The sequence below is a fragment of the Stegostoma tigrinum genome, chromosome 9 (assembly GCF_030684315.1).
Source record: "Stegostoma tigrinum isolate sSteTig4 chromosome 9, sSteTig4.hap1, whole genome shotgun sequence".
Lineage (NCBI taxonomy): Eukaryota > Metazoa > Chordata > Chondrichthyes > Orectolobiformes > Stegostomatidae > Stegostoma > Stegostoma tigrinum.
In genome coordinates, this window is record NC_081362.1 from 11,042,137 (window position 1) to 11,065,001 (window position 22,865).

Sequence of the window (22,865 nt, forward strand, 5' to 3'; positions counted from 1 at the left end):
GTTTTGGCATCAGCTGCTTCCAGTGGAAATGAATTCCATAGATTTGCCACTTTTTTTTGGGTAAAGAATTGCCTCCTCATCTCCATCTTAAATGGTCTACCCTAAATTTTCAGACTGTGACCCTTAGTTCTGGAAACACCCATCATCTGCAACATTCTCCCTGCATCTGCCCTGTCCAGTCCTGTTAGAATTTTAAGTCTGTATGAGACTCTGTGTGTCTCTCTCTCTCTCTCTCTCTCTCTCTCTCTTCCCCCCCTCGTCTGAACTCTAGCGAGAACATTCTTAACCTAGTCAATCTCTCTCCTCATATGTCAGTCCCACCATCCCCAGAATCAGCCTGGTAAACTATCGCTGCACTCCCTCAAGAACAAGAGCATCCTTTGTCAGAAAAGGAGACCAAAACTGCTCACAGTATTCTCGGTGTGGCCCCGCCAAGGCCCTGTATAACTGCAACAATAGACCCCTGCTCCAGTACTCAAAAACACTTGCATTGAAGGCCAACATACCATTTGCCCCCTTCACTGCTTTCCCCTGCATGCTTCCCTTCAGTGACTGGTGCACAAGGACACCAAGGTCCCATTGCACACTTCCCTCTCCCAATCTACAGCCAGTCAGGTAGTAATTTGCCTCCTTTTTGCTTCCAAAGTGAATAACCTCACATTTATCCAAATTATGCTGCATCAGCTGTTGATTTGTCCACTCACTTAAGTTGGCAAGATCATGCTGAAGGATCTCTGCACCCCACTAGTTACTACCGGCCAAGTTGAAGAAGGGTTCTGACCTGAAACATCAGCTTTTCTGTACGTCTGATGTGGCCTGGCCTGCTGTGTTCCTCTAGCTCCGCACTTCATTATCTCTGACTCCAGCATCTGCAGTTCTTGTTATCCCATTAATCCCTACTGTTTCCTCTGTGCCAACCAGTTTACTATCCTTCTTGATACACTTTACCCAATCCCATGAGCTTTAATCGTGCATGATAATCTCTGATGTGAGACTTTGTCAAACACTTTCTGGAAGTACAAGTACACCACAGTGACTCGCTCCCGAGGCCAACTCTACTAGTTACGTCTTCATAGAATTCCGACAAATCTATCAAGCATGATTTTCCCCTTCCTAAATCCATGCTGACTCTGATTTCTAAATGCTACGCTATAAAGTATTTAATGACGGATTTGAGAATTTTCCCCACTATCGATTTTTAGGCTAACTGGGCTATAATTCCCTGTTTTCTCTCTGCCTCCCTTTTTGAATATTCGAGTGACATTTGCTACCTTCCTATCTGCAGAGACTGTTTGAGTCTATAGAATCCTAGAAGATGACCACCAAGGCATCCACTATTTCTAGAACCACTTCCTTAAGTACTCTAAAGTATAGATTATCAGGCCATGGGGATTTACCTGCCTTCAATCCCATCAATTTTCCCAGCAGTATTTCCGTACTAATATTGATCTCCCTGAATTCTTCCCTGTCACTAAACCTTACATTCTCCAATATTTCTGGCATCTGATATTCTCCAGTATTTCTGGTGTCTGATTAGTGCCCTCTTTTGTGAAGACATATCAGAGTATGTATTCGGTTGCTCAGCCATTTCTTTGTCCCCTATTATAAGTTTCCCCATTGGAGAAGGGCACAGAAGAAGTCTATAATTATATTACAGTGGTTGATAAAGCAATTCTTAACCCATTTTTGAAAGAAAAACTTTTAAAATTTCCATGTCTTGCTGTTATGGTGGCTGAAGTTGCACCGTGATGACTTCCTACTTACAATACTATGATGATGCTAATTATGTCACAGAGCTAAGATTTGCATGTGAGAATGCTGCATAATTCATGTGCATGCCTTCTGCCTGATGTTTGTTGTTTAAATGGCTTACATCAGGGTGGAGTGGTTCATCCATGATATTTTAATTGCGATCTGCCTGGTGGTATAATTGAACTTTCCCTTTTTTGGCATTAGAGTTAATTTCACAGCAATAGTATGATCTCTTCAAAGTCAGTACACATACACACCAATAAGGCATTTTACAATTATTTAAGATTAATGAAGAAAGTGGCCCTCATTAGAGGGTTGTGAACCTTTGGGAGTGCCATATTCGGAAGACTGCTTAGTTCTTGACTCGGCTTCAGATCGAGAGGTCTTTTTGAATTGTAGGGGAATTAAAGAATATGGAGAGAAGTTCGGACTTTATTTGATCAACCAAATAAAATTGAACAGCATACAGGTTTGGGAAGCTGTGAGCCAGCCCTCCTATTTCTTGTGTTCTTAGCTAAAACCTTTGTGTAATTGTAATGTTGTTTGCTTTATTACTGCCTGATATTTCCTTGTCGCTAATTGGTGCAATTGTCATTATCCCCATCATTCTCCCAGTCTTTCACTAGCTGTGGGAAATGAAAATACTCAATTTATTTTTCCTAGTTTTACAAATCGTGTTTACACTTTTATGACTGGAAATGGCCTTCAGTGCACAGTATGCTGCCCAGTAAGGGTGTTGTACAAAGTTTTTAGCTTTTATTTTGAAGATAGGTCTGTGGTTAAAAAGCACCTGTGCATTTTGTTTTTAAAGAATAATGCCTTTACATCAGGGAAAGTACTTTTTTTTAAATGAATTTTGTCCAGCTTTAAAACTGGCATGCATTGTTTGTTTTTCAACTGGGTAATGTTTCTACTGCCACAATTATTGACTTCTCCCAATGTTATTTTTTCTGTTCTAGAAGGAGAGTGCATTCTGAATGATGGATATTTTGGAATCCACAGTAAGTTTGCTGCATTAGTTTTATTATTATGGAATGTTAATGTGAGATAAAACACATTCAGGTGCCACTCCAAGTAGGAGTCATCTTGGACTGAATAAATGAGCTTTTTCTTTGCGCAGATGCTACTGGGCCTTTTGAGTTTTTACAGAGCACAATTGTTCCAGGTTCCAGCATCTGCGGTGTTTTGATTTTGTATAATCATAAAATAAAGGATCTTTTGCAGCACTACTGGTAAGTTGAATGAAACATTATAAGAACAGGAAGCTTTATGCCCTGTACTGCAGTGTGTATTTGACTATTGTGAAACTTATCTATGTTAAGGCTAAATCGATAAACAGTGCCTCATGTAAGCCTACCTGTATGTGAAATGTATAAATCGCAAATTGCTTTCAACTCAGTGACCCTAAATTACATGACCTTTTTAAATCTAACCTTGATATATGAAGTGTGGTAAATATTCCAGATAGAAGGTATTTATGGATGAAGTGGATGTGATTTTATTTTTTTGTGCCCATCGGTCTCCTGACATACAGCATGTGGGGAACCAGAACAAAGCATAACAAAGATAAAGCTGAACTAGAGTTGAGATGCAGATCAGGATGTGGGGACAGCATTCAGTTCCCACTTTTTAATGTTGTCTGCTGTCATTTTTGTGTTTCCATTAAAGCTTTTGAATCTAGATTAATAATGGAATCTGCATCAGTAAAATCTATCATGACGATGTGGCACTCTCCTATTCATGGTACAATATTACTGTAGGGGGGGAAAAAAGTATGCCATCTGATCAATTGTATGTGTGAATTTAAACATAAATGTTTAGTGACAAGGACATGTACACAAATTGAGGCATTGAACATTAACTAGCTATTTGGCTGAGGAATTTTAATACTTGTCTTTAATTTATAGGATTTTTTTAAAACAAAAATAAAGGTTTCGCTGACTCCAAGTGTTAAGCTCATCATTGTGCCATAACATTTATCAAATGCCTCCATGTTTGAGCCTTTGGGTTGAATAAGCAGGTTGCTTAAAGTAATACAAGTAAATCCAGTCGAGCCCTCATCAAAAATAAATGCACACAGCATGTTTGCATGTGCACATTTGACGAGTAGCAGTTTGAGCTTCAGATCTGCCCTTATTGATATCAGCAAATTCATTAGAGTGGATTTGAAACTTGGCTGCTCCTTGTCTGTTTATCTCAACAACTTAATTGGCAATCTCACGACCAGTGGACTTACTTTAGCTTCAATAGATATAATTAGATTCATTACCAGCTAACTTTTTTTTAGCTTGTGCCATCAGCATAGGGTGGATTGATCTATGATTATAGGTTATTACAATTTTGAGTTGTCGTTTTGGAAGTATTGAAGAACGGACCTGCCCTGTACTTGTACTTCCATTTGCTACTTTTATTTACTAAGGGTTCATGATGATATGAATATATTCATAAACTCCTGTGATGAATGTCCAAATTTAGCATCCACCCTATACACCATTGGTGAAATTGAGTATGCTTTGAGATGTTAATGTGACTGACAATCCCAAATGCTACATTTCACAAAGTTCCTGATAAATGCATCGTCCATCTGTGGACAACTCACTTTCTAGTCCCATCATTTTGATTTGGTATTAATTGCTGAGCGAAATTTTGAACTGAGGTTGTAAATTATGCTTTTTTGCACGTGCTTAGTATGTCTATGCACATTTATTGTACATTTGACCAATGTTAATTAAACTATGCACCAAACAGGTGTGCTTTTATTCCATTTATTCATATTCATTACATAAATGAAAGGGCATTAATGCTAATTTCATATTCTTATGGAAGAATATGGGTATTGTAAATTTCTGGTCTGCTTAAGATATTCTATGGCATTGGTGTCAGTATTCTTCAGTAAGTGGACTTGTACCCCTCTGAGGAGTTTGTTCCAAGTCCAAAATGTAGATTAGCCTAACTCCGTAATAGTATAATGACACCCCTTGTTATGTGAACAGCGTATCATAATCTTTGCATTTGTGTCCCTGTTAGACTGTAGTACTTTAGTGCATCAAAGTCAGCTATGAATTTTTAAAGCTGTTGTATTTTAATCGCCGCTAAGTGAATGTACAAAATAATAGTTACAAATTATCTCATTGACTGCACCACCAGCATAGAAAAGTCTGAAAACAAATAAAACGTATTGCGTTAATTTTTTTTGAAGTATTACAGCTACAGCGCAAAGGGGCTGTGTCTCATGGAAGAGGCTTCTCATCTTTATTGGCTGTCAACTGTTGCTGTTTAACTTTAGATGTGGGTTCATGGTAACATTATGTTTGTGATTTGATGACTCCAGGTAGGAGGAGAGTAATAAACTCTGACAAACAGTTTCAGAAAAGGAGCAAGGATGTTGAGTTGAAGTGTAATCTGGTGACAGACGCCACATTGTCATTACAGTAGTCATGGCATGGCAAGACGAGGAAGGTATTGCCAGTGGAAAGACTTTAAGGACATAGGTGTTATTACCCCTTGGCCAGGTTTCAGCAGAGTCCTGTAAGTCTTTGCGAGCACGCCATGAAGTTCATCAAAGGCTAGATAGCAAGCCAGGAGGTCCAGACTCAAGTATGAGAAATAAGAGCAGGAAAGGCTATTTAGCCCTTCGAGCCTTCTCCATCATTCAGTTAGGTTTATGGCTGTTTTGTTTGTCTTTTGCATTCCACTTTCCCTTCTATCCCTGACAAACTTTGATTACCTTGCCCAACAGGATCCATATACCTCCACCATAGAAGTATTCAATGCCCTGCACCTTTGGAAGTCTGGTAAAATTACCATAATGCACCTCCCCTATGAAGATAGCTAACACATCTTTGAATTTATTAATTGACATAGTTTTATCATTATTTAAGCCTTAAACGCAACTTGGTATGCCTTCAGCTGAATCTTTTCAATTTTGTTTGTTGTATTATAGAGGTTGTAAAATAAGTGAGTTGGGCTTATTTGTGGAATTAAAGTAATCATTACAATAACGTTGAAAAATGTAGAATTCCTTTATAATGAGAAATTTGACTCCCAACAAACACAAAATCACTTATCAGGCCATTAGCGTAACCATGTACGCTAGATTCCTTTGCACCTATTTCAGCAAGATAAAATATTTCAAGGATTTTTGTATTTTAAAAACTACGAGTGTAAGAGTGCTGTTCTCTGATTTCAGTCCATAGGGAAACTTTCTGTTTCTTCTCTACATGCAATTAAATGCACAAGCTCATTTTTTTAAAAAAATCAGGATTTCTACATTTAACTGCACTTGTACATTCTCTGAAATTGCTGTCCGTTGCAGAGGAGGAATGATTGCAAATGCTGACAGTTCACTGTTGTTACTAGCACAAAATCAAGCGTGTGATCTTGCAAACATTCTTGAGTTGTTTAGTTGTGCCAACAGAATTGGCAGTCTTGAAATAAGTAAAGATTGCTATTCAATTGTTGTAACTCCTTTCTCTATCCTTTGATTAATTTTAGTTTGTCATTCTTAATTGTGAACATTAATGATTTTTTTTGTACATGTCCTTATCTAAATGATCAATGTTTATTGCTCATATGTACCAGCATCTCCTTTATGGGTCAGCTGCTGAATGTAGCTAAGGCACTTCTCTTTTTAAAAAAAAAAATTGTCCCTGAGGGTATTCTGTATTTGGTTCCCTTTGTCACGTAATTGTATTTGTATATCTGTGAGTGGGGTTTTGTGAAAATTTGGCACAAGCGATCTGTGTCTGCATATCCTTCTCAATCATCTATTGCTGATAATGAAATACAATACTTTGTCTCTGGTACTGTTCTCTGCATATTTAATTAAGGTGGTGTTTATTCTAAGTATTTGTCTTTTTTAAAATGCTTAATCAGTAATTGTCACTGGGTAATCAATCTTTTATAATTGTTAACTGCTGTTCACGGACTTAATTATAGCTGATTGCAACAAATTCTCATCCTTCAGCGAAACAACTTGTAGCACATTGTTCCGTGTTGTTTTTCCAAATCATTTTGTTGTTCATAATCTCTGGCTAACTCTTAGGTTATTTGTACCCATGTGAACGATAGCATTAGTGCCTTTAGCCACCTCATTGGCACGGTGTCTCCACATTTTGTCTGGCTCTGGTGTATGATGTGAAGAAGGACATATCAGAGTGAATCACTATCTAGAAAAATGTTCTGTGGAGATAATTTCCAAGGTTTTTCATCAGGCTTTTTCCAGTCCAAATATTGAAGATAAGAAATAATGCATTTGTAAAGCATCTTTATAATGTAGACATACGGTGTAGTGACTGGTGAAGTAAGGAAATGTAGTTATATGTACAGGATCCAACAAATAGTAATGTTAACTAAGACATTAGGAAACACATTTTATTCAGGTGCTCCAGAATCTTTTATGCCCATCAGATGTGATCTCATCTTCAATCTGAAAGACACTGAAAATCATTAGGAAGAAATCCTGATATGTATTTGGTGTATCGTAAAATCCCTATAGTGCGGAAATGGGCCATTAGGCCATTTGGCCCTTTGAGTCCTCACCAACCACCCAAAGGGCATTGCACCAATATCCCAGGATATTACAGGGCATAGCTGCAGAGATGGTGGATGCTCTTATAGTAAGCTTCCAGGAATCCCTAGATTCTAATCTGCAGAGGCACATATGTTGCTTAAGTATTTGTTAGAGTATAACTCCTTTCCTTTAAAAAAGGAGACAAAAAAAACACAACTGCAGGTCTGGCCTAACTTCTGTTATTGGGACAATGTTAGAGACTATTATAAAGGATGTAGTAACAGAGCGTTTCAAAATGCAGAATTTGATCAAGCAGTCAGCATGAAGGGGGAATCATACCTGACAAATTTGTTAAAATTGTTGGAAATAGTAAGCAGGATAGATGAAAAGGAAACAGTGGCTGTGATGTGCTTGGATTTTCTGTGTTTGACAAGGTACCATACGTTATCTACTTAATTTGGTAAGAGCCCAGGGTGTTGCTGGAGGTAAATGAGTGGATCAAGGATTGGCTAAATAATAGAAGGCAGAGTTAGGTAATGGGGCATTTTCAAGATGGCACCCTGTAACCAGAAGTGGGCCATAGGGACCAGTGCTGGGGCCATGATCATTTAGAATATATATTTATGACTGGGATGAGATAAATGTGCAATAAGCAGGTTTGTGGATGATACAAAAATACCTGGGAAGGTAAGTGGTGTGGATTACTTGAAGAGTCTGCAGAGTAATGTAGATTCAGTGAGTGGACAAAATTTGGCAGGTTGAATATGATGTGGGGAAATGTGAGGTTATGCACTTTGGCAGAAAGAATAAAGGAGCTGAATATTTATTAATTAGACTACAGAAGGATATCGAACACAGGAATTTCCAAATCCTCGTCTTTGAATCACAAAAGGCTAGCATCCAAGTTCACCAGTTAAAGGGAACGCAGGTAGAATGTTAGCTTTTAAGTCAAAAGGAATGGAGAATGAAAGTAGGGAGATTTTGCTGTCACTACCCAAGGCACTAGTCCGACAATAGCTGAAATACTTTGGGCCCCTTACCAATGGAAAGATACATTGGTATTGAAGGCAGTCCAGAGAAAGTTAGTTGTGCTGTTACAAGGTTTGGAGAGACTGCTTGTTGTAATATCGAAGGAGAGGCAATCTATTTAAACATTCAAGTTTCTTGTGGGACCTGAAAGATTAGGTACAGGAATGTTGTTCCCCCTTGTGAGGGATTCTAGAACCAAAAGATGTAATCTCAGAATAAGTGGTCACACGTTTGAAACAGATGAGGAGGGATTTCTTCTCTCGTGGTGAACCTTGGAATTCTTTGCCTCAGAGGGTTGGTAAGGCATAATCATTGATTGTTTTTCCCTTCAGGTTAAATATAATCTGTAAGACAACTAAGAGCCATGAGGGGAAAAGGCGTGAAAGTTGAAGATTATAGGATCAGCCAAGATCTCATTGAATGGCAGAGCAGACTCAATGGCCTGAATGGCCGACTTCCACTCCTGTGCCTTATGGTCTTATAATTGAGAGATTACTGCTGAACTAAAGTGGACAGAATTAAGATGTTTGGTCCCTTCTATGTCATGATTCGCCAGCTTTTTCTTTTGTTACTTCTATAATAGTGGCCTGCTAGAGTTTTTAAAACAGTGACCCAAATCACTATTTCTGTTGGTTTAGTGGTGCAGATGATCCGCTGAACAATTCTACAGGGGGTACATGGTGAAACAGACCAATTGGATGTTTTGTGTGAAGACTTGTAATTTGGATAATGACTTAGAGTCTGTTGTTATTACTTTCAAGTGCTTGCTTAAATATTTTTGTACATTGTACATTTGTCATTTACATTAAGCATTTTATAATTTTTGGTGGAGGTGGTGCTAAACCGAACACTTCTACTTTTTAGAATGTAACTAATAGTAGATATACCTACACACAAACCGAACTTCAATCATTTAGTTATAAATCATTTACTGTGACATCACTGATGTATACTGCAACGTAATACTGTTTGCAAAATGGTGTGTATGTAGACTGTCAAATGTAATAGCTCTGCAGGGTTTGAAAAGTATACACTGATGTGAAGCATTTTATAACATATCTCTTGATGCGTATAAACTAAGCAATTTAATCTGTCATTATAGATGGAGTTGAGAAGTTGGAGTCTGGGTGGTTAACTTGCCAAAGTGAAATTCGGTTGAGATTGCATTATTCTGAGAAACCTCCGGTTTCCATATCCAAGAAGAAGTTCAAGAAGTCCAGATTTAGGTAAACCAATTTTTTAAAATGTAACACTGCTCCTTTATGACAGTTCAAAACATAAATCTTGACTAGCTTGTTAAGAAATGGAATTTGAAACCATTGCATGTTCTGAAGAGCTGATTAGATATAATGTGAATCACATTCATAATTTGTCAAACTACAATGTATTCTCTCTGGGTTTGCATGCTTGTTATTTAGTTTCTTGCTCCTGAGATGCTGCTTGGCCTGCTGTGTTCATCCAGCTCCATACTTTGTTATCTCTGAAACTGATGTAGTTTTTATGTTTGCTATATAAAGTAACTGAACTGTGAAAATGTTTTAACTTTATGTTGATCCCAGGAGAGCTTACTTCACAGCAGTAAAACTGCGGGCACCATTTCCCCCTTTATTCTTTAGTAATATCATTGCTTTGCTAACTGTCTATGAATTATTTGATATTCTTCTTGTATAAGAGACTTCACACTTTACCTTGATGCTTCACTTTGCATTTTGTAAATCTTTTGATCCTAAGATGCCATACACCATTATTTTACTGAAACAATTTCTTCGTTAAAGCTAGTTTTAACAATATTTCCTTGTGCCACTGGTATAAAATCAAATGCCATTACCTGTTTTCAGACCTACTGCAAAATTATTAAAGTCAGAGATATACAGCATGGAAACAGATGCTTCGGCCTAACTCGTCCAGGCCGACCAGATATCCTAAATAAATATAGTCCCAATTGCCAGCATTTGGCCCTTATCCCTCCAAACCTTTTCTATTCATATGCCCATGCACAAGCCTTTTAACTTGTTGTAAATTCTGCACCACTTCCTCTGGCAGCTCATTCCATACACACACCATCCTCTGCATGAAAAAGTTACCCCGCAGGTCCCTTTTTAAATTATTCCCCTCTCACCTTAAACTATACCCTCTAATTTTGGACTCCCCTGCACTGGGGAAAATACCTTGTGTATTTACCCAATTCAGGCCCTTCATGATTTTATAAACTTCTTTAAGGTCACCCCTCAGCTTTTGACGCTCCAGGGAAAATAGCCCCAGCCTATTCAGCCTCTGCCTATAGCTCAAACCCTCCAACCCTGGCAACATCCTTGTCAATCTTCTCTGAACCCTTTCAAGTTACTTTAATTTTTGGATTTTCAATTGTCACATCGATATCCAAGCATCATGAGTTTATTGGCAGTCCATCCTTTGTGAGGTAGAAATGGGAATGGAGGAAAATAGGGCTGTTACTAAACTATTTCTTCTCAAAGTTTGTAACAATCCTGACTAGAGGGGGATATGTGAGCACTATATACTTCGGTGTTTAGTATTAAGGCATGTCTTAAAGGAGGGAAAACTGATTGAGACATTCAGGGAGGCGATTCCACAACCTAAGCCCTGGCAACTGAGGACTTGGGCAGTATTTGTGGAACAGTTAAAATTAGAGTGGAACATATATCTTGGGATTTTCCAACTGGTCGAGTAAAAGAAAAGTCAGTGTACGATTTTGAAGCAAGGATACAATTAAGTAATTATTTCATACCTAGCAAGTACAGGTGTGATGTGTGAACCTGACTCTGGGATTTGGGTATTTGAGTATTTGAGTTTCAGTTGCTTCAATATGGACATACTGTGGTAAGCAGGCCAAGAGTGCATTAGAGTAGTCAGGTCTAAGGGTAACAAAAGCGAGGAGGGGACTGAAGTGCCAATAATCTTACGGCAGGCACAGGATTGAATACTAAGTCAGGATTGTGACTGGCCTGATTCAGGCTCAGGCACTGGCTATTTGGAGGGCATGTCTAGGGAACAGTTTGGGGATTAAAAGTTGTGTTTCCTGTCTACCAACTGCACAATTACAGGAAGCGTCAGCTCGTCCATTCCTGATTGTCAAAGAAAAGGGGTCTTTTTCTTTGTTGGGAAGCTGCAGTTGAGTAAAAAGTAAGCAGAATTCACCTAACTGTTTACTGTTGTCTGCAAATGTCTGGCACAGACCAAGCAATCATAAGAGACAAAATACTCCGATTTTAAAAAAAGTAATGTCACCATAATTTTACCAGACCGTAGTCTGCTGCATCATTGGAAGTGACTCAGGTTAAACCACCAGCACAGTCACCACCTCCTGAAGCGAGAGGAGAGATTGAGTAGAGAATCCCTTTCTTCTGGATATCTAAAGGGCATAATGAACTGTGGTTTCACCACCATTCGCTCTCGCTCTCCTTCCCTCCTCCATGCACCTCTACCCCTGCCCAATTCTTGGAGCATTCAGTCCCACAACTGAATTAGTTCAGCTTCAGCTGACTGTTTCAGGATTGTGATCAAAAACTTCTGGTATTAAACTACATTGCTCACACAGGTAACTTGTTTTTTGTGCAATTGATTAAGCAAAATATTTGGTTTCAGACAAGACTTCTGCAAAAACTGTCAAACCAAAGCCCAAAAGCTTCTTGCAAGCTATGAATGTTTCCCCTAATCAAAAAAAAACAAAATCTGATTTTCTAAACTGAAGATGCACACTGGAAGCATATTCTCATATTGCTTTAATTTAAAAACAATCGTCTTTGCTACAGAACAACTAGTTAATCGTTAAACTTACTCAGACACAGACCAAACCCACGTGTCGCTAACTGACCCTTCCTTAGAACCCACTTCACTGGATCTGAAATGTTAACTCGGCTTTTTCCTTCACAGATGCTGCCAGATCTGCTGAGCTTTTCCAGCAACTTCTATTTTTGTTCCGGACTTACAGCATCCAAAGTTCTTTCAGTTTTTAACTGGGTAATCCGTGTAATTTAAGATTATTGTAGGCTTGATGACATTCAGCTATATAATTTATTTTAGACAGGAATTGAGTTCGCGACATGTGGGTTTGGTTTGTGTCTGAGTGAGTTTAATGATTAAGTAGTATTTCTGTAGCAATGGCTTAACTCTGTTAACTCTGATATTTCTTCACAGATGCTTCCAGATCTGCTGAGCTTTTCCAGCAACTTCAGTTTTTGTTCTTGGATGACCCAGTTGATAGACTGGCCTTGCAAACCAATATGTGGATGCTTGCTTCTCTTTTTTAAAAATTATTTCAACTATTAAGACCACAGTTATAGATTGTTTGATGCAAAGTGAATGTTGAATGAATGTCCTGCAGTTTTAATATCTGAATTCTTTAATGCCCGTGCTGTTTAAAGGGTAAAGCTGACATTGGAGGGTTTTGAAGAGGAGGAGGAGGAGGATGATGACAAACTGTTAACTACCTCTATGGAGAAAATGCCCAATACTTTAGAAATCTCCTTAATCAGTGACAGTGGATACAAATCCCGTCACTCACAGCCAGAGTGTGGATATGCCTTAGAACTTGGTCAGTGGATGGAGTATAGCATTCAGACCATGGAGCCAGATAACCTGGAACTAATTTTTGACTTCTTTGAGGTATGACTTTTGTTCTTACTTTTTTTAATATAAAATAACTTTCTTTATAAGGCGATGCATCAGAATAATGGTCAGTAACATCATTGTGTAGCAATAACTGCTGATGATCAGCTTGTATATTTTGAAGTTAGAGGTGGAAGGAAAGAATTCATAATGTATCCTTCATATTGGAAAGCTAATTGCTGTATTATTTGAGAACATTATATTTGTTAGCTGGATTTTTACGGTGGATAATAAGCTTACCTCCCCTCCACTCCTAACTCCTGCTAATGCTTAGCTACTGATGCAACTTTATTGATGTAAGCCTTCGTTATTCTGTCAGAAGCTTTGGCCATGGTACATTCCAACAGTGTCAGTAAATACAGTTCCAGGATACTGCTGCTTATTACAGGTTTACTTGTTCAGTCACTGGTTTTGTCCAATACAGTCTGTGTATTTGCAGCTTCCATTGTAACTCATTCTGACAAAATCCTTTTAATGCTGTTCCAGTTTGCCATTTTAAATCAGGACTAGATTGACCCCCCTCTGTGTGAGATAATTTAAGCGCAAAGATGAGAATTTTAAAATGGTGTACCTGCAGATGAGCAAGGACAAATGTAGTGCAGCATAAAAACAAAACTGGCAGAATTTAACATAAAATGTAGGGGTGGAAGCCAAAAAGAAATGTGGAGTTGATCCGGTCTTGAAGTGACATCCTTGAATATTGTCACCAGACACACAGACTTGGTACTTTATGATGCAAAGGATTCAAAGTGTTGTGGGAGAAATAGACACAATCGGAAGGGGCTTGATTGACTGACTGATATTCAACAAGTTAAGAACAGTGTTTTTGCTACTCTTAATTCTTCCCGGATTTATTTTTCTCTGAAAGCATTGTTTGTCTGGTGTGAATGATTTAGATCACTTATATCTTAAATGTGGTGCAAATTTATCCTTCTGTTTTACAGGAAGAGCTGGGTGTAGCAGTAGTACAAGGTGACGCACTTCCTGGACTTGTTGGAACAGCCTGTCTTCTGTCCTCAACAATTGTGGAAAAGTCCAGTGGAGTTATCACACTTCCGATCATGAGTAGAAATTCTAGACAAACTATTGGAAAAGTGAAAGGTATCAGTATTCGAAATTGCAAAATTTGTTGGATAGATCTGCAGTGATGCACCATTAGACACATATGGCCGCTCTAATGTGCTTGTCATCGTTTGTGATTGAGCCCATTTAATTTGGAGGTTTCTTAACCTTATGGTAATTCTTTAAACACACATTTTGGACAATTGATAGTAAGTTAAATACTGGTCCAGGTACGGTCTGTACAATTTGTTAGGAGGGACATTATTTAAAGAATGAAATTGCTCTAAATCACTCGCATTTAAATTATCCAACAGTTCAATAACCTGGATGTTAAAAGCTATATGAATGCAGCGCTCACGTGCTGCTCTTTTTGTTTTTAGCTTTGTCTTGCCGGTTTTATTTCTTATTCTGTTCCAAATATACTCACAGTTCATCAAATGTGTTTATAGATTTTAAGCTATGTGGTGTTGACATCCCCAAGTGTTTGTTTTTTTTTCTCAATGTCAGAGCTGACAGATTTGTTCTAAGCTGTTGGCCATATTGACTGCCATAAGTGACCTTTGTCATTCTGTTAGAAATAATGGGAACTGCAGATGCTGGAGAATGCAAGATAACAAAGTGTGAAGCTGGATGAGCACAGCAGGCCAAGCAGCATCTCAGGAGCACAAAGGCTGACGTTTCGGGCCTAGACCCTTCTTCAGAGGTCTGATGAAGGGTCTAGGCCCAAAACGTCAGCTTTTTTGCTCCTGAGATGCTGCTTGGCCTGCCGTGTTCATCCAGCTTCACACTTTGTTATCTATGTCATCTGTTAATTATTTTTGCAATTCGTCATACTTTGCAGTCCATTTTAAAATTTGTTTTGGGTGATGTTGGGCCAAGAAAATACTGTTTGCATTGCTGTTAAAATAATTTTTTGTGGTATGTTGATGGACTGAGGCTGTGCTTCTCAGAAACGATGATTCACAATGCAGAAGTCCAACATTTAAGTTTTAGAAGAGCAAAACTTCTGATAACATCCCAGAACATGGTTTAAGTTGGATGATCGTAAATTACAGTCATTATACCGAACACTCCTGATCTCTTCCGTTTATCTTTTAATTTTCTTTAAATCGTTTTGTCCTTTAAGTTCATATACAAGCCCATTACATTCTCTTGCAGGACCTTCATTCCTGATTACAAGTGGCTACCACTTGTTCAACATACTAAAGATTTCATTTCTTAGGAGATCGGGAGGTGAAAACCTCCAATGCACAGTTTAAGGACATAACAGAAGCTCCTTTATCAATTGATATTTGCAGAAAAAGATAAAACCCTGAATGTGTTTGTGAGAAGACTGGAATTTTCCAAGGTTATTTTGTATAGTATTTTCACTGCAGATACATGCAGTGTCATCAACTTTCTGATGGCAAAGTGTGAAGCTGGATGAACACAGCAGGTCAAGCAGCATCTCAGGAGCACAAAAGCTGCCATTTCAGGCCTAGACCCTTCTTCAGAGATGGGGATGGGGAGAGGGTTCTGGAATAAATAGGGAGAGGGCGGGAGGCAGACTGAAGATGGAGAGAAAAGAAGATAGGTGGGGAGGGGATAGGTCAGTCTAGGGAAGACAGACAGGTCAAGGAGGCGGGATGAGGTTAGTAGGTAGGAAATGGAGGTGCGGCTTGAGGTGGGAGGAAGGGATGGGTGAGAAGAAGAACAGGTTAGGGAGGCGGAGACAGGCTGGGCTGGTTTTGGGATGCACTGGGGGGAGGGGACGAGCTGGGCTGGTTTTGGGATGCAGTGGGGGAAGGGAGATTTTGAAGCTTGTGAAGTCCACATTGATACCATTGGGCTGCAGGGCTCCCAAGCGGAATACGAGTTGCTGTTCCTACAACCTTCGGGTGGCATCATTGTGGCACTGCAGGAGGCCCGTGATGGACATGTCGTCTGAGGAATGGGAGGGGGAGTTAAAATGGTTCGCGACTGGGAGGTGTAGGTGTTTATTGCAAACCGAGCGGAGGTATTCTGCAAAGCGGTCCCCAAGCCTCTGCTTGGTTTCCCCAATGTAGAGGAGGCCACGCTGGGTTCAATGGATATAGTATACCACATTTGGCAGATGTGCAGGTGAACATCTGCTTAATATGGAAAGTCATCTTGCGGCCTGGGATGGGGGTGAGTGAGGATTTTGCGAACTGAGTCACAAAAAACTAGCCCAGCTTGTCCCCTCCCCCCACTGCATCCCAAAACCAGCCCAGCCTGTCTCCACCTCCCTAACCTGTTCTTCCTCTCACCCATCCCTTCCTCCCACCTCAAGCCACACCTCCATTTCCTACCTACTAACCTCATCCTACCTCCTTGACCTGTCCGTCTTCCCTGGACTGACCTATCCCCTCCCTTCCTCTCCACCTATCTTCTTTTCTCTCCATCTTCAGTCCACCTCCACCTCCCCCTCTCTCCCCATTTATTCCAGAACCCTCTCCCCATCCCCGTCTCTGATGAAGGTTCTAGGCCCGAAACGTCAGCTTTTGTGCTCCTGAGATGCTGCTTGACCTGCTGTGTTCATCCAGCTTCACACTTTGTTATCTTGGATTCTCCTGCATCTGCAGTTCCCATTATCACTGATACAACTTTCTGATGGCATTGCCTTTCACTCATGGATGGAGTCTTAGTTATTGTTTAATTGGATCACAACTAAATATAGCTACTTCAATGGCATGAATTGGAATATCAGCTACTAACCACTTCTGTATATCTTTATCTGCACATATAGTTGACTACCTTGTTATTAAACCCTTGGAAAGCTATATTTGTGACATGTCTCCTTCATTGTCCAAGTATTGGAAACCCAAAATGGCTTTAGACGTTGGGCACAGAGGTGCTGGAAATACATCATCTGCAAAGTAAGTGTTAAGGCAGTTTCTATTCTGTGTATTCTGGTTAGGCGTGTAACTGACAGTTCCTCAAATGTATCCAAAATACCAAACTGCAGAAGAGCATATTGTGTTGTTTTCTATTTGTCATCTTCATTTTAGTCTGTGTGTCTCTTCTTCCTACCAACGTGCATAACTTTCCCACGTCGTATTTCATCTGCTACTTAATTGTCCGCTCTCCTAGCCTGTCAAAGTCCTTCTGCAGCCTCCCTGCTTCCTCAGCGTTAATTATCTTTGTGTCATCTGCAAAATTACCAACAATGTCCTCCAGTCCTTCAATCTAGATCATTAATGTATAACATCAATAGTTGTGTCCCAACACTGACCCCTGTGGAACTACACTAGCTATTGACTGCCATTCTGAAAAAGATCCCTTTTATTCCTACTTGGTCTTCTGTCAATTAGTTAATTTCCTATCCATGCCCTTCACATTAAGGGCTCTTATTTAATTAAACAGCAGAATTTGGGGCTGTTTCCCTTGGAGAGAAGACCTTAAAGGAAATTTGAAAGAAGTTTCAAAAATCATTTAAAAATCTGGACAGAGTGGATAGTGAGAAATTGTCGCCACTCAAACAGATCTAGAAACAGAGGGTGTTGTTTAAAGAGGGAAATGTGAGGTGAGGAGGTTTTAAAAAAAAGGCTTTTACACCATAAGGTGAGGTGTGGAATGTGCTGAACGAGGAAAAACTTTGACAATCTGAATCACAGTGGGACTTTGGTCCTAGTTCAGGATTCTCGTAAGGTTTACATTTGGAATATTTATGAGCAGTTTTGGGTCCCATATTTAAGCAAGGATTTGCTGGCCTTTTGAGAGGATCCAGAGGAAGTTCACAGGAATGATTCCAGAAGTGAAGGGCTTGTCATAAGAGTTGCGTTTGATGAATCTGGGTCAGCACCCAATGGAGTTTAGAAGGCGGGGGAGAGGGCTCATTGAAATTTATAGAATACTACAAGCCCTGGATAGAGTAGATGTAGATACCTGGTCTGCATGGACAAGTTTGGGGACAAAAGTTCATTTCTGTGCTGTGTGACTCCACTCTATTTGTATTCTGAAACCAGTGTTGAGCTAACTTTATTGCTTGGCTGAATTAATGATCAAAACCTGACGTTATCCACTATTAGTAATGTAGGCGGTGCAAGTTTAAATGTTAAAGCTAAGCATATAAATTATTTTTGATCTCTGTCAGAATGGGTCCATATTGAAACCAAAAGTTTTATTTTGTGTAAAGTAATCATGATTGCTATTAGTAGGCCTAAGTAGCTCTGAACTCTGAATAAAATGTTGCATCTAGATGTACTTGCTGGCACAGTGTGATTTCCAACTTGTTTTGTCAGTCCTTTTTTCCAATGTTGATTTTTTTTTTCAGAAAAAATAACTTTCCATCCTTGTTTACAATCCATGGCAGCATCCCTTTCTTATCTGTCTAATCTCCACCCCCTCAATCTCTTCAGATGCCTGCACTGCTTTCTGACCCCATGTGCACCCCTGGTTTAATCACTTCACCATTGGTGGCTGCACCTTTGCTTGCCTTAGTGTAAAGGTCTGAAATAGCCTCCCTACACTTCTCTGGCCCTTTTACCTCATTGGTTACCTGTAAGATACTTCTTAAAAACGTTAATCATCTTGACCGAGCTTTCGATCAACTGATCTTACCTGGCACAATGTCATACTTGGCTTTATAATGCTCCTGTGAAATGCCTTAGACCTTTACTGCTTTAAAGGTGTTGTATAAATTTTGATACTATACTTGTAATATTATTCTTTGGAAACTGGGTTAGTTATTTGACCATGTGCAGCCTTTTAAGCATTTCCAAAGCTCCTTTCTGAAAATTTCCAGTATACAACATTGTCTTCTTTTAATTTGAGTAGGTTTCAAACTAATTCTTTCCTGACATTATGATATAACCGTAATATTTATTTTGGTTTTCTCTAAACCTGTTTGTTTTACATCTCAGTATAAATATATTCATTGCCTGCTGGTGCTCAATTATTAATTAAAATTACTAAATATGTCATTCAATCTAACAAGCTTGTCATTATTATGATCTACACAAGCGTATCCAACTTGTTATTTTTCTAAGTTAATTATCGTATTCTTATTCTACCCATCTTGTTTACCCAGCTTTCCTTCAGAAAGCATTTATGGTGACCATCTTAGCTGAAAAGCGGGCTCTGGCGTATTGCCATCTTCAGCCCCTTTAAATGTGTGTGTAGCAAACGTGAAGCTGATTCTGTACTTCATTCCTCTTGACTGCCACATTGCCTCTTAATGCAAATAATAATAAAGTTGCCATAGTCATACCAGGCCATAAGATTGATCTGTCATTAGAAGGAGAGCAAGGCTAATGACTGGTGGTTTAACCTGAGGGACACCACACCTCAGGTGAGAGGAGAGGTTGAGAATGAGAGTCCTCCTGGTGTGGGAATTGAACCCATGTTGTTGGTATCACTCTGTATCACTAAAGAGTTATCCAGCCAACTGAGCTGACTGGCCAAGGACCGCATGAAAGGCATTTCTACCTGTGGATGTGGAGATATGGAAGCAGCAATTTGTTCGTACTGTTGCTGGGAGAGAAAATCTGGACGGGTTTTTTTTAAGGTTTTTTTTTAAAATTGATAGTAATTAGGTGCCCCTTCTCTCTTCCTCCCATTATCTGAGTTGTTCACCTCTGTCTCCATTCCTTCATCTCTTCTGCTTTCCCATCACTATTGGTGTGGGTGTGCAATTGCATTGCAATATATTTGCTGAGATATTTTTATTGTTAATGTAGATTTAGAAAGAAAATATTGAAAGCTTAACTCCAGAATGGGGATTGAGTTGTTTAGACTTGCGTGTATGATTCCTGTCTTGTAACCTCAATTTATATAAAGGCAATGCTGAGGACTTGGGCAGGAGTCCTACATATTTCTTTGTATAGTGCCTTAGTTGAGAGCTCTGGCATTTCAAGTGAAATGCACAGTCAAGTTTCGCTGTCGTACTTATTATAGAGTCATACAACACAGAAACAGACCCTTCGGTCCAACTCCCCTGCGCTGCCCAGATATTCTAAACTGATATAGTCCCATTTGCCACAATTCGGCCCATAACCCTATAAACCCTTCCTATTCATGTACCCTATCCAGATACCTTTTGTAATTGTACCCTCCTCCTCCTCCTCCTCCTCCTCCTCCTGGCAGCTCATTCCATGCATGCGCCACCCTCTGTGTAGAAGAACCTTAGATCCCTTTTTTTAAATCTTCCACTTTCCACTTAAACCTACGTCGTCTAGCTTTGGACTCCCCTCCCTTGGAGAAGAGATGTTGGCTGTTCACCCTGTGTGTATTCCTCTATGATTTTATAAATTTATGTAAGGAGCTGGAGTACCTGAAGGAAACTTTTTGGTTTCCACTCTACCCAGCCATGACCTGTCTCTCCCATCTGCTGCAATCAGACCTCTCATCTCCCCAGCCCGAACCGCTACCACCACCTCTCATCTGTGGAGGTGTTTTGTTTGTCTATCTGCCTGCTCTCATTATTCTTTGTTCCCTCCTGCAGTGCCCTGTCTCCATGCAGTTTCTGAATTCTTCACTCAAATTGTGCCCTGTCTCCTCCACTACAGTCTCTCACCTTTCATTTTCCCTTTTCCCTCCATTAGGGTCCCTTTCCTCACATATGCACGTGCTCTCACTTTTGACCTTCTGTGATGTTTTGGGTCCAACTACCTCATCCTTGATCCATTGTTCAAATTATTATTTGCCCCCCTCATCCCTTCTATCAACTATCTGACCTAATTCCTTGCAAGATGACTCTCTACCCAGTCCCTCAAGTCTAATCCCTTGCTTCCTCCTTTCTCCTAACTACCTCAGTCAGTACACGAGGATCCGTTCTTGGTTGCAGCCTTCTGCTGTCATTTTTCCACCTGTCATCGCTGGACTGACTTTCAGTTTGGTCAGCTGCTGGATGGGAGATGGAAGAAAGAAATTAACTTCTGTCAGTTAAAGTCAAAATGACCACCATGTCTTTGTGGATTTTCTCTTTACTACCACACTTACTCCGCCCTGCATCTTTATTAAAGCAATCGTGCAATTTTTTTTTAAAAACCCTGTTACTTTCCCTAAATAATTTCTTTTGTTCTGTATTTTTGGTGCAACAATATAATTTATTTTTTCCTGAATGTTTATTAGTTTCTATTTTAAACGCGCATGTATTGCCTGTTTAATATCAGGGAACTAGATACTAGGTTATTTCACCTTTGATACTTGAAATTATTAACTGTACGTGGTTTCATTGTGGTTTCATTGTGCTGATTTTCCTCATTCTGTTTTAGCCTCGCAAAAGTTCGAGAAAACACAATAGCCTCTTTCAAAAATGCCGCCAGTCACGTATGTAATACAAAAACTCTGCTGTTCAGATATGTGACACTCAAGGTCATGATGAATAGTTTCCTTAAATTATTAGAAGTAATTTATTGGAACAAATGGCCCTTGTGATGTTGATGACTTGTTAGACTGTAAATTATGGAGTTAAATTTATGGTGACATTTCAAATTTACAGGTTTCAATATAGGTATTAATTTTTTGTTTCATGGTTGACATGAAAAGCATATTTTAGATCCTGAAAGGACGAATGAAATTGAGCAAATGAAAACTTGCTACCTAAATGAGTGGAAAATGAGTTACCCCTATTAGATATGATAAATGGAATGGTCTATGTTTCCTTTTTCTTGAGTTCTTGTGTTTTAGTACCTTGTTTACTATAGTTCTAAGCTCTTAATTTCCTTGTTATCAACAGCAGTTTGAACAGCGCAAGATCACGAGTGAGATAAATTAACACATTTTTTTGAGATGAAGATGATGATGGTTCAGTGATAAATATTGGCCAGGAACACTGGAACACTTCATTTTCAAATAATGCCAGAGAATCTTTTACATCCCCCCAGCAAACAGGCAGTCCTTGATTTGATAACACATCTGAAAGCAGTGCCTGTAATATTGTAGCACTAAAATGCCAAGTTGTATTGTGTGCTCAAAACTTAGGAGTGCGATTTTTATACATGACTGCCGAATTGAAACTGTGAATGAGCTACCACTGTGCTAAATTTGACATTTTATTGGCTGATTTATTGCTGAAAACCTTGATTATATCTTGAGCAATTCTAACTTTCATACTATCCTAACCCACCTCCCATTCTTTACTTCTACAAAATTTCCGCAAGCTCTTCATGTGTGTATTCGTTCCTTTGCCTGTCTTCATGACTCCAGATTCTGTGCACAAAATTGTTAGCTTAATGTTTTTCGTCACCAAGATTCATCCTTGTACATCTTTCATCTCTTAGGCTAAGCTTTTGGTTATCACTTCCTAATCTACCCTTTCTCATTTAACATTCTTCCTCTGACCAATACTTTGAAGCATTCTTTTTACCTTAGAAACGTAGTATTAATATCATTAATATCTTGTATCACTGAAGTTGTCAGAACTGACGATTGATTTCCAAGATTATTCATGATATTTGCTGTTAGTTTGCTGTGGATTGTTTTTGCATGATCGATTCTCACTCCACATCTACCTGCAAGTTAAAGCTTGTTGCATTTCCAGTCTTTTTGATTGTTTAACCTATGTTGATGCTTTCCAGTTGTTCTGCTCTGAACTGGAGTAGTTGGAATTTCCTTTCTCGGTGTGTGCCTACCTGTTTGCTGCTTCTACTCTGCGGAGAAGATATTAAGTACCATTCTTCATTAGTGGCATGCAGTGTTAAAAATAATAGTGCCCAAGTGGCTCTTTAGTAGTACACAGCACAATCCCCATTATCCATATACCAAGCATCTGGAATTGTCATGTGATCATCTCATGTAGCGGGGGGCCACAGGATTCTTAAGGGACTTGTCAGGGTACATACTGAGAGGATGTTTCCTTTCATAGGAGAGCTTGGACCAGAGTGCCTAGTCTTTGAATAGGGGCTGCCAATTTAAGATAGAGGTGAGGAATTGTTTTGAGAGT

General features: G+C 39.3%; 1 protein-coding gene across 1 annotated transcript in view; it reads left to right on the forward strand.

Moving 5' to 3' along the window:
- The window catches only part of gpcpd1 (glycerophosphocholine phosphodiesterase 1), a 56,440-nt gene that overhangs the window by 18,129 nt on the left and 15,446 nt on the right, over window positions 1-22,865 (forward strand). Inside the window, exons 7-12 of the mRNA XM_059648813.1 lie at window positions 2,712-2,753; window positions 9,396-9,519; window positions 12,676-12,916; window positions 13,864-14,020; window positions 16,728-16,857; window positions 21,196-21,250. Of these exons, the coding sequence (XP_059504796.1) occupies window positions 2,712-2,753; window positions 9,396-9,519; window positions 12,676-12,916; window positions 13,864-14,020; window positions 16,728-16,857; window positions 21,196-21,250 (749 nt within the window). The remainder of the gene's footprint in view (window positions 1-2,711; window positions 2,754-9,395; window positions 9,520-12,675; window positions 12,917-13,863; window positions 14,021-16,727; window positions 16,858-21,195; window positions 21,251-22,865) is intronic.